The sequence below is a fragment of the Macrosteles quadrilineatus genome, unplaced genomic scaffold (assembly GCF_028750875.1).
Source record: "Macrosteles quadrilineatus isolate MER2022 unplaced genomic scaffold, UCM_ALF_1.0 Scaffold_3__2_contigs__length_128488019, whole genome shotgun sequence".
Lineage (NCBI taxonomy): Eukaryota > Metazoa > Arthropoda > Insecta > Hemiptera > Cicadellidae > Macrosteles > Macrosteles quadrilineatus.
The window spans coordinates 94,772,626-94,785,513 of NW_026542596.1; the positions used below are offsets into that span (position 1 = coordinate 94,772,626).

Consider the following 12,888-nt stretch of genomic DNA (forward strand, 5'->3'; position numbering starts at 1 on the left):
CATCTCCGGAAGCTGAGTCGCTTGGGCGGGTGGCTTCGAAGTCGGATCGGGTCCACGGTCAACGGCCCGTGACAGCAGCTAGAGTGCCTGAGGGTCCAAAGGGGACGGTGAAATGTTTTAGGTGCCAGGAGATTGGTCACTTTGCCCGAGAATGTGGTAAACCAAGGACCGTCTCCTGTTTTGGGTGTGGCAAACCTGGTTTGACGGTGAGTCAGTGTGGATGTCGGGCGGGAAACGGCAGGCCAGCTCAGACATCAGGAGGTCAACTGGGCAAGGCCACCCAAAACGAACGACCTCAGAAGAGTGGTCCGAGTGGCTCGGAAAACTAAACAGCCTGGTTGGTGGAGTAGACGAGAACCGGCTGATTTCGGAGACAAGGCCCTTTGTTGAAGTTGTGCTGATGGGCAGCGTTTATAAGGCGTTATTGGACACTGGGTCCGTAGTGGGTTGGAGACGCCTTGTACGTCCCCACTCTCACCACAGATATGATTCTGGGTATGGATGTCATCCGAGACCTCGGATTGGTGACATGTGGGACAGAGGTAGTAAGAATGGGCGTGGGTGATGACTGTTCTGGCCAAGGTGGCCGCATAGACAGTGTCAAAATTGGTGACGAAGACCCCGAAGGCCCTTGCAATGGAAATACCCGTCTGGTTCCTGATGCTAAACCATTCAGCACCTTGTTGGCCGGTTGTGGCGAGTAGAAGAGTTTTTCTTTGTTTTAAGTTTGAGACCTGTGGTGTAGGGTTCACCATTGGGTTAGGGGCTTGGGTATTTTGTTTCGGCCGGAGTTCGAAGATTTTTTTTTCTTTTTGCCGTTTTCTTTTTTTTTCATCCCGATGTAAGTGGGGGATGTAACGAGTTATTTTCCTTGGGGGGTAAATATTTGCCTTTTGGCCGCGCACCGATTGTTGAGGTGAGCGAGCGGCGGCAGCGAGGCAAGTGAGCGCCCTTTGACCCGGCTTATCAGTGCCGTTAAGCCTGGGATATCCTAGATTTTCAGGATAGCTAGAACGGACATTCTAGTCGTGGATTCGAGTCGTGGCCTACGGTGATTGAACAGCTGGTTCGTGATTGTCGAGTGAGACGTGTAGTGCTTTGGTGACATCGGTGTGATATTGGTGCTCAAGGCGTGTTGGTGTCAAGTTGGGTAGTAAGTCAGTGACCCACTTGAGGTGAGTGGACGACTTGATATTATTAGTTTGATAATATTAATATCTGATTTATTTGCGAGGGTTAGAGTTGTAACCGTGCTGGTCAAAGCCTGACGGTAGTTAGGATTTATATTAGTCAGGAATAATATTAAAGTGTATTCCTGACGGTTCTGGGCAGGTGCTAGAGCGCAAATAATATAATTTATTGACTGTAGTAGTTATTATTTTGCGTTGTACCAAGAGTTAGTTATATTACTTATAAATCTGAGGCCCGACAAACCTAGGCTGCACGATTTAGCGTGCGTAGTTGGAAACACGTGGCCAGTAGGCTAGTAGCTAATATTATTAGCCTATTAACAGAAGCCCAGCTAAGTAACATAAAGTTGGTAGTAGCAGTAGCAGTAGTAGGGTTGTTATTGTTTATTCATTTGATTATTTTAATTTAACCTGAACAGCTTGTTTGGTAGTCCAACACGTTATCTTGGTAGCTTGGATAGCGGAGTACCGGCTATCAGATAATATGTTTATCTAGTGTTTGGAACGTATTTAATATTTATTTATCTGCTACTAAGTAGCTCAATATTTTAATAGTGCAATTGCCATTTAGTTTTGCTTGTTTGGCTTGGTATTTATTGAGACCAGCTACTAGTGGTGTAGTCACTCTACCTATAGTGTACTTGTATATTATTATGTGGTACGATTATTGAGTGAACTGTTTGATTCTTAGCTTGGGCATTAGAGTTGTGTATTGGATTATAGTGGCCTAGTAGACCCCGCCTGGTGATAACACGCGTTGTGGTTTTTATTGGCAAGTCGTCGTGTAACTCACCGTGTTTTAGGCACTCTGGGCTTAACTATTGGATAGTTAGGACGAAGCCCGAGTTGCGTAGTCAGCAACGACCCCCTAGGAGTGTGGAGAATCGGCGTAGGCCTGGTAGTGATTATTGCACGTTTGTTTTGGTGACTTGTTTTTTACTTGTTCACAGTGCCCGTGTATGAGCCAGTCCTATACCGGTTAGACCCGGCTTTTGGCCTAGTGGTTTCCCTGACCTTATCGCAGACCCTGGAACTTTACCCAGCCATTGTAGGCTGAGCTATCCCCGGCAAACGGTTGCGACTGGCTGCACTTTTAATATTATTTTTCCAGTGCAGAAAATCTCGTCGCAAGATGGCACTTTCCACGTGCGTGATTTATGGTGGTCCCTGTTCGGGCGCCATCTTGCGACGAGATTTTCTGCACTGGAAAAAAATAATAAAAGTGCAGCAGTCGCAACCGTTTGCCGGGGTAGCTCAGCCTACAATGGCTGGGTAAAGTTCCAGGGTCTGCGATAAGGTCAGGGAAACCACTAGGCCAAAAGCCAGGTCTAACCGGTATAGGACTGGCTCATACACGGGCACTGTGAACAAGTCACGAAAACAAACGTGCAATAATCACTACCAGGCCTACGCCGATTCTCCACACTCCTAGGGGGTCGTTGCTGACTACGCAACTCGGGCTTCGTCCTAACTATCCAATAGTTAAGCCCAGAGTGCCTGAAACACGGTGAGTTACACGACGACTTGCCAATAAAAACCACAACGCGTGTTATCACCAGGCGGGATCTACTAGGCCACTATAATCCAATACACAACTCTAATGCCCAAGCTAAGAATCAAACAGTTCACTCAATAATCGTACCACATAATAATATACAAGTACACTATAGGTAGAGTGACTACACCACTAGTAGCTGGTCTCAATAAATACCAAGCCAAACAAGCAAAACTAAATGGCAATTGCACTATTAAAATATTGAGCTAATTAGTAGCAGATAAATAAATATTAAATACGTTCCAAACACTAGATAAATATATTATCTGATAGCCGGTACTCCGCTATCCAAGCTACCAAGCTAACGTGTTGGATTACTAAGCAAGCTGTTCAGGTTAAATTAAAATAATTAAATGATTAATCAATACCAACCCTACTGCTACTACCACTACTGCTACTATATCAACGTTATATTGCTTAGCCGGGCTTCTGTTAATAGGCTAATAAAACTAGCTACTAGCCTACTGGCCTCGTGCTTCCAACTACGCACGCTAAATCGTGCAGCCTAGGTTTGTCGGGCCTCAGAGTTATTAGTAATATAACTAACTCTAGGTACAACGCAAAATAATATCTACTACAGTCAATTAAATTATATTATTTGCGCTCTAGCACCTGCCCAGAACCGTCAGGAATACACTTTAATATTATTCCTGACTAATATAAATCCTAACTACCGTCAGGCTTTGACCAGCACGGTTACAACTCTAACTCTCGCAATAAAACCAGATATTAATATTATCAAACTAATAATATCAAGTCGTCCACTCACCACAAGTGGGTCAGTACCCAACTTAACACCAACACTGTTCACCGGTATCACCACACTCCGATGTACCACCAACGTACGCCAGCCGTCTCCACAGGCACAGGACACCAACACTCACTACTTGACTGTCCGAGATCCACCACTAGAATGTCCGTTCTCGGCTGTCCAGTAGTCCCGGGATACCCAAGCTTATCCGAACTGATAAGCCGGGTCAAAGAGCGCTAGCCAGGTTCGCCGCCGCCGCTTGCTTACCTCAACAGACGCGCGGCCCAAATAACGAAAATATACCCCCCTGGGAAAAATAACTCGTTACAAACGAATGCGTTAAATAATTTTAACTTTGCTTGTTGACAAGTTATAATGATGATTGCTTGTTGTCCAACAGATGGCCCCGGATTACGACCACCTGACACTGATGCAGAAGGTGGAGGTGTTTGAGCACGCCCTGGAGCACACGCAGGGTGACGACCTTGCTCGACTGTTGTGGCTCAAGTCGCCCAGCTCCGAGGTGTGGTTCGACCGCAGGACCAACTACACTCGCTCCCTGGCCGTCATGTCCATGGTGGGCTACATACTGGGACTCGGCGACAGGTAATGTCATCACTCGGACGAAGACAGAAAGTAGAGTTTTAAAATAATTCACCACCACAATGATAGTTTTGGACACGGCTTGTACTATTTCTTGGAATTCATGAGGTTAAGGTGATAATGAGGTACAAATAACTTAAAAAGCAAGCCTGAGAGGGACCAACTTGACCAAGCCTGAAGAGTGTATTAAACCATTCACTATTGGTTCCTGAAGTAGGCATCCCATCTATATGGACCAGGTTGTACCAATTTGTTATTAAAAAAGAACCACAAAATGTACCAGTGTCTAAAATTATGTTTCTACCTTATTTTTTTTGGTAAAAAAGCCTGTGTGTTCGACAGAAATTACTAATTTACTTCAGCACAATCTGTTGGTGTCTCGCATCAACTACGACAATTTTGATTCAAAACTGGTGACAACTTTAACTTAAAGTTGGAATGTCTAAAAAGTAAAACTCTAAACTGTTCCTGGTTAGTGTCCTAGAAGACGAGGAAATTTCCATATTACTCTTATTTTTGTGTAACTCGTTTTAAATGGTTTTTTGGTGTATTCAATCTTGTCAATAAAACTTAACTTCCTCAAGTGAAGTAATGAGAAGTTAACGTTAATTTTTATAGCTATGTTTTAAAGTTTCATCATTTCAGCTGTTTATGTGTAATCTATGCACATCACATATTTGAAAGTAAATGTTGGATCAAGTCAAATACTTGAGCTGAAAATAATGTTGAAGGCGAACAGAAATAGTTCAATCTACAAAGAGGTGTTTAAACATTATTCTATATTAATAACATTGAGAAGCAACCATGCATAGTACAACTGGTAACTTGTTAATGGGATGATTAGGCGTTGTTAACAGATTCGCTGCGGCTACGTGATGGCCGGACTAATGCACTGTGTGAATGAGTGCGTGAAAATGTTTGAATTTAGTTTCATCCAATAGGAGAGGCATATACTGCGTCCCAGTCGTTGTGGACGTAGTTTTACAAAAACCCAATAGATAGCAGCACTTAAGGTTACCCGGATGTACCCGGAAACACCATCAAAACATAATGCAAAAAAGGATCAAGCTAAATTTTGAATTTAGGTTCCTTCCACAATGATACAGTACATTCAGTATCGTTATTCTGATCCATATCATCAAATGTGTAACATGCTACAACAGACACAAAGATGAACAACGTCAACAAACGCGAAAATGAAGCCCTGTATATTAATATTGGCGGTAACCTTGACCAACACAAAATTAAAAACCCAATAACCTAACATGCACGCTAAGACACAATATGCGTTTCCTTCTCAATATACAGACGAAATATAATCGCATTACAATGTCCATGGCAAATGTCTCCGATCGGGAACATGCCGCAGTAAACGTGTTAATCAATAGTCAGGTAATAATAATAATAATAATAATATCTTTATTGCCGTGAAACAAATATAAAATTGCATGGCATCCGTTAACATTTAATACAGGCATAACAAGCGACAGCAAAACAAATAAATACAACAGCATAAAACAATTAATAATACGAATTTTTAAAAAATTACACAGAACTTGTCATTTGATTGATTTAGAACCTCAGAGCAGCCGAACACCATCTACTCATTTGTGTCAAAAAACTCACCCACAGTGTAATATTCTTTATTAATCAGATATCTTTTTAAAATCCGTTTGAACCGTTTTTTGTTCCTTTCTTTCCTTATTTGTTCAGGAAGACTATTCAAAAATCTCACCCCCGTCTGAGAGGGCAAGCTTGAGGCTGCACGGGACCTGTTTTGGGCCAACCTATATTGTTCTCTGCCTCTAGTTGAATACGAGTGAATGTCCTGGCCTTGTGTTAGGCTGCATTTAAATTTGGAAAACGTTTATCAAGGTTGTTGGGTTGTTCTTAAGCAGTACCAACAGGTTTACCTGTATCTCGTAGAAGGATTGATATTGATAATTTGAATTGTTTATGATATGACCATGACTTATGCCTATTAAAAATATGTTGTGACTGGTTTCAAAATGATTTTTTCAGGCATCCTTCCAACCTCATGCTAGACAGACTGAGTGGAAAGATCCTCCATATTGATTTTGGTGACTGTTTCGAAGTTGCCATGACTAGAGAAAAGTTCCCTGAGAAGATACCTTTCCGCCTCACTAGGATGCTGATCAATGCAATGGAGGTCAGAAGCTCTATCTATTTTCATAATACCATTGACATAGGTTAGTTTTAGCAAATTTATATCCATGAATCCAGATGGTAATGCAGCTAGCCTAGTGGTTTGCGTCTCGGACTTTGGTGCAAAAGAGACGGGTTCAATCCATGGCGTATCCACAAACATTTTCATGATTTTAACAACTCTCCCTTCAAGTTTTTGATTATTGTCCTCATTTGAAAAATTTCACTGGTGTTGAAGCTAAAAACTATGTAGGAAACACAAAAAGAAAACCCAGGATAGTTAGGTTGTGGTCTTGGGTTTATTTAAGTATACCATTTTATGTGTTGCAGGTGACTGGCATCGAGGGTACGTACCGCCGCACCTGCGAGAGCGTCATGTCAGTGCTGCATAGGAACAAGGACAGTTTGATGGCAGTGTTGGAGGCGTTTGTTTACGACCCGTTGCTCAACTGGAGACTCATGGACCAGGGCGGAGCTGCAGTGAAGGCCAAGCGAACAAAGTCCCAGCCGGAGTCCAGCATCCCGTCATCCTCGTCGCAGGCAGACCACGGTGATATCCTGGACAGTGTTGCCAACAGTCTCAGTGCCAACGTTGGGAAGAAGCCAGCTGGTCCCAGCAGCACGGAGAACACAGGTGTGTCTTACGTCTATTCTCAACAAACTTTTCCTACCTGCACCTGTTGTCATAAACTACAGTATGAAACTGTGAAATAGAAGTCTCATTATGATTGCCAGTTTGTTGCTACAATAAATGAGATACAGTAAAAGTCCGCTATAGTTCGGCCGCTTAGAAAGCGACCTCCTCCAGCATTGGTTTAGCATTAGCGCGCAGGTCGTTTTCTAAGCGGCCGAACTATAATCTGTCATCTAGTGGTCTAGAACTTTCATTAATGGCTTTAGTCTTAAGGTTTAAAAATACTTTTTTTAATTCTAAGCCATATTAGCACTTTATGCAGAAACGGGAGCTATCGGTAGACATTTGGAATGACTGGTAGATGTCATAAGAAACCGGTAGACGTTGATTGCGCTCAATAAAATTCAGACGCACTTTATTGTTAAATTATTATTTTTTTTAATTCTTATTATTGTATATCACTTCTGTTCAATAAGAGAGAGTTCAATAAAACTTGGCCTGCTGACCACTGATTTTATTTTTACTCCTTAAAATTAAAGGGATTTTTGCTACTCTTGTAATAACAGCTGTTTTTAGAAGATTTTCAATCACCAGGAAATTTCAGTTATCCAGCATTTTCGATAATATGGTACTGCCAACGGCCCGGATTACCGAGGCGTAAGTTTTGACAGCAGCGTGTTCTGCTTATTATTAATTTTCTCATATTCCCTTATGACTTGATAGAAACTTACACCAACTGGCATATATAATTGAAATTGTTCTTCTTTTTTTATAAACAATTGGGTCACTTGTGCAAAATCTAGACAACCTTTGCAATATAATTGATGTAGCCACCTGCAGTCGTAACTTTGACCATCTTCTCTAGGTGACAACAGCCAACCTGAAGCGATGAACGCAAAAGCGGTAAATATCATCTGTAGAGTGAAGGATAAACTGACTGGTCGAGATTTTTCACAAGAAGAAGAACTGACTGTGGAGAGACAAGTGCAGCTGCTTATTCTCCAGGCAACAGCAAACGAGAATCTGTGCCAGTGTTATATCGGATGGTAAGTGTAGTTAGTGTTATATTATATAAGTTTAGCAACGATCTATTTTAGTTTTGATCAAGGAAAGGCTCTAGGCCAGGATTTTAAATTGTAGAAAATAGGGAGATATCAGCTAGCCTACCTTAGAAGAAATACAGGTAAGCCTTAGAACACTAACAAGACACATAAAACAAACAATATTTCATCCTCAGGTGGGGCTTTGTCAAGTGTAAGGAAAAAGAGTTCACAAAATCTTCACATAACACAAAATATCTTAGATTTTTAAAACTTTCTTTCTCTACACTTGACAAAGGCCTCTTAATGACAAAATATTAAATGTTTATGAGTCTTCTTTGATTTCTATGGCCTACAAGTAAATTTATTTCTTCTAAGGTAAGCTAGCTGATATCCCCCTTTATTCTACAATTAAAAAACTATTTATATTTCTATACTATAATATGAGTAACGTTTGCGCACAATGATTTCGAAAACGGCTCCTATGATTTTCTCCAAATTGTTAGAAATATCTTAGTTTCAGGCTAAAAATTATGTCCATGCTAGGTTCTGTTCTGAGAAAATTTGTTTTTCGTTAAAAACCTAAAATTAAATTTTAATATTTTTAACATTAGTCTTATGGACTACAAGTAGCTATGGCAGTTTTACTCAAATGAATTGTAACATATGCTTTAGGGATGGTCAAGTCTCGAAATTTCGGGAAATTTTCAATCTCGTTACACGAGACGAGATTACTTTTTGGCCGAGATTTTTATCGAGACGAGAATAAACAAAAAAAAAAAAAAAATTAAAAACGCCTGCAGAAAGTCAATGCAATACCCGCAATACAGGAGCGTGTTGTAGTTGCGTTTCCTTTTCGAAGGCGTTCTTATTTAATTAATTCTTTTAATGTAAATATTACTTTAATTCTTTTAATGTAAATATTACTTTCATTATTTTAATAATATTACTTTAATAACATTTGAGAAGTTTTGTTAAGTGTAAGCAGTGTGAGGAATGTTTTATTACTATAAAAAAAGTCAAAACAAGTAACTATTTTATAAAAATTAATATTGCTTTTATTTTATGATTTATTTTATTTTAGGATAAGTTGAACTCTATCCTAACTGATATCACCATGTTTCCTAATCGTAGGCATTTTTAATAAGTTAGGCGTGATTAATAAAAAAAATGTTATGCTGATGTTATTTAATGAAAGATTGTAAATAATCTTGCCTATTATCATTATTTTAGTATTTAAACAGTCATCTAACAATGTTACAAAATCAGGTAAAAATTTCGAACGTGCATTTCCCGTTGTGTATGAGAAGAGAAATCTCGTCTCGAAATTTTATGAGAAATAAAAAATCTCGTCTCGTCTCGTCTCGAACTAAAAATCCAATCTCGTCCATCCCTAATATGCTTGTAAACAAATCATTTACAGTACAGTAGCAAATTACAAAATACTGTACAAAGGAAAAGGACATTCCTATGAATGCTATTGAGCATTGATTATATAATCCTTTTTAACCGACTTCCCCACTACCAACAAAAGGAGGAGGTTCTCAATTTGTTTGTGGCGATGTTTTTTTTTTTTATGTATGTTCACCAATTTCTCTGTGATTCTTTTACCAGTTAGTGTGGTTCCACCACCAAAATAACCAGGAGAGTTTCTATTTGGTACCTTATATATTATGTTTAAGTATAATATTTGTTTCAGTGAAAAATTCTGAAAACCTTAAATATTCAACATTTATTTTGTTTACATTTGTGCAGATTGTTTACATTTGTGCAGAGAAGGCAATAAATAATAATAACATTCCTACAGCTGTTAGTTGAAACCATTTAAATGAAGCTACAGACAATTCTTCATGAAACAGTTGCTTCATATTGATCAATAAACTATTTCTTGCCATGGAGCCTAAATGAATTACATTGAGAAAAATGCATTTTGTTTTGGTTACTATAAAAAATGTATTTTAACGTTTGATTTGTGGTTACAGTAATTCTGTTTTTATTATTGAATATTCTGACTTACAAAAACATATATGTTTCAGTGAATAGCTGTATGATTTTGAAAAATAAAGGTGTATTGTGAAAACCAAAGCATTCGTAAAGCAGGTCTAAATATAAATTAAATGCAATTATTCCTTCCACGACCTAAGAAGTGTGACAGTGCATAATCGTCAATTGTAAAATTGTTAAATATTTTAATTACTAAACATGCATTTGCAGATGTGGAATGTTTATTGATATTCTCTACCCAGTTGTGGCCTTGCTATATCATAGCAATACTATTATGCCTGCTTCGGAAAGTCCTAGAGGAAGATGATTTGCAATTTCGACTAGGCTATATCTTGATCAAACAAAACCACCTACATGGCTTGCACCACTTTTAGCTGAACCAATCTTTCATATACATATTTCATTTGCAGATGTGGAATGTTTATTAATATTCTCTACCCAGTTACTATAACATATCCATACTATTATGCCTGCTTCGGAAAGTCCTAGAGGAAGATGATTTGCAATTTCGACTAGGCTATATCTTGAGCAAACAAAACCCCCTACATGACTTACACCACTTTTAGCTGAACCAAACTTTCATATAATATTTTCCAAAGGTACTATACGTGTTAACGACCAATTTTCCACTTTTGAGAGATTTTTTAGTGCTGGTGGCTGAGGAATAACTTTCATATATTGTTCCAAAAGGCTTGAGACGTTACTGTATTTCTTTTTATAATGTAGAAGTACACCGATTGCAGGAAACGATGATGTCTGACATTTCAATGTATCTAGAAAAGACAATTAGTTTTTCATTAGGCCTAATGTAATGGACAACTCTTTCTTTCTTAAGGAATATCTAAAAATGTTTATTTTCATACCCATTGATTATGTAACCTGAACAGGTGACTCAAGCAGTTTTAAAATAATGATTGTTCTGTGGAACTTTTGATTGTTTCAAACAGTTTTGCTTATCAAAAAACCTCAAGTAATTAATATATAAAAAATTATACAGTCACTAAAAATCATAAAATAATTTATTTTTGTAAAAAATACAACCGACTTCAAAACGCTCTAAAAAGAATGAAATAATTTTATTAAAGTAAACTTTTGTATTAGGCAAGCTCACGTATTTCAAGTCGGCGCGGCTCAAACTGCAAATATGATTGAAATTAAATATTGTGTGTGTATTTTGAAAATCAATAAATTTGTAGCTGGATAACATAAATATATAAAAAAACATACTGAACTGTTTTGTTTATATATTAAAGGAAATATTTTCTTGTATTTTATGTTTACTTCAGAATAAATGCATTATGAAAATAACACACACAAATGTTCTATACTAGGAGGATAAAACATTAAGGAGAGGACACGCTGTAGTTTCGTTGAAGCCAGCGTACTGGTTGGGTGGGGGGGAGGCAGCGCTACTCTCCCGCCCCCCCTCTCATACTGCGTTGTATGCGTTACTGGAAGATTTGGCAACAGAAATATCAATTATCTATTTAAAAATTAGACTTAATCATGCTACGAAAATTAAAAATTTAAATTCTAACCGTAATATTAGGAACCTATTAAGAGGAAAGTCGTATTTATGAACCAATAGTATGTTCAAAGGTGAGTTATTTACACAAGGATGACTTGTTTTTTAGAATTCGTTGTCCTTGTTTTTATTTTTTGTCATACTTATATTGTGTATTATTTATAATACTCTAACCAGAGCGCGGGACTCCGGTCCCTGGGGTCCCGGGTTCAAATCCCGCCATACCACCAATGGCTTTTACTGTTCATAAATTAAAACTCAAATCATGAGTAGTACTGTATGTGTATTTGAACATTTTCTCAAAGAGAAATAAAATAAGTTTTAATCCTTTAAAAGAATGATAAACGCACTTTGGCGGTCAGAAGACGCGATGATTGCTGAACATTTACACTTTTTACTTGAAGTTTCTTTGGGCAAACAGATAAAATATAGTTCAATATGATATTAAAAAATCAAGAACTTGATTGCCAAGAAATTGTTTTAATTTTTATGTTTGTAATTTAATTGTAACAGCTGTTGGTGTAAAAAAAGTTAGAGCGGCTTTGCATTTTTTCTTAACTTTGGCTATTTAAAATCACCTGCCTAGCACATAAATGCCTTAAAACTAGTAAAAAATAATATTAACAAATCGAGAAAACTATGAAAAATGAAAATTTAAAATGTATTTCACCGCCCGAATTAAATTTTTCATTTTAACCAATGATTAGTATGATTGTTTTATAAACTGAAAAAATAAAAAAAAACTTTATAGTAATTATTTTTCTAAATACCACTTTTAAATATAGGTAAATATATATTTTTTATTTCGAGAAACTATTAAGGAACACGAATAAATTGTTAGTTTGTGTAGATACATCATATTTTTTTCAAAAACGTAATTAAAGTAATCATATGTTCAGTCCAAGCCAATTCTTTCAACTTTGATCTTCAATAATAAATAATAAATAATAGTTTTTATAGGAATTATTGACACCGTTCGATAGGAAATTTAATTTACTTTAAGAATGCCATCGGTAAATAACACAGGTGTTTTAGTTTAGAGGCAATTTTAATTCGAAACAGCGCACGTCGCGTTTTTCCCTATCTCTCCCATGTTATAGCCGAGGCTTTTTGCCACTCTACGGCTCCGCGTGCCCCTCTAGTGTTCTGCTAAAGCTGGCTTCACCGCAACATGTGTATTCCTATTCGCGTGCCCTCTCCTTAATGTTTAATCCTCCTAGGTTCTATATGAATAGGAAAATAATTTAGTTTGATATTATGAGAGGGAAAAAAAGCTAGTTTAGTATTAAAACGTTACTTTTCCAAGTTAGAAACATTTAAATGCGTTATAATCTTTTTAAAGATACTCGTTAATACCACTATAATGCCGATCTCTGATTACGGTAATAAAATAACACTTAAGGCATAACTATGAAAAAGA

General features: G+C 37.7%; 1 protein-coding gene across 1 annotated transcript in view; it reads left to right on the top strand.

Moving 5' to 3' along the window:
* Positions 1–12,888, top strand: part of LOC128988430 (serine/threonine-protein kinase mTOR-like) — a 69,094-nt gene that overhangs the window by 53,321 nt on the left and 2,885 nt on the right. Inside the window, exons 38-41 of the mRNA XM_054409701.1 lie at positions 3,897–4,102; positions 6,122–6,269; positions 6,596–6,899; positions 7,765–7,945. Of these exons, the coding sequence (XP_054265676.1) occupies positions 3,897–4,102; positions 6,122–6,269; positions 6,596–6,899; positions 7,765–7,945 (839 nt within the window). The remainder of the gene's footprint in view (positions 1–3,896; positions 4,103–6,121; positions 6,270–6,595; positions 6,900–7,764; positions 7,946–12,888) is intronic.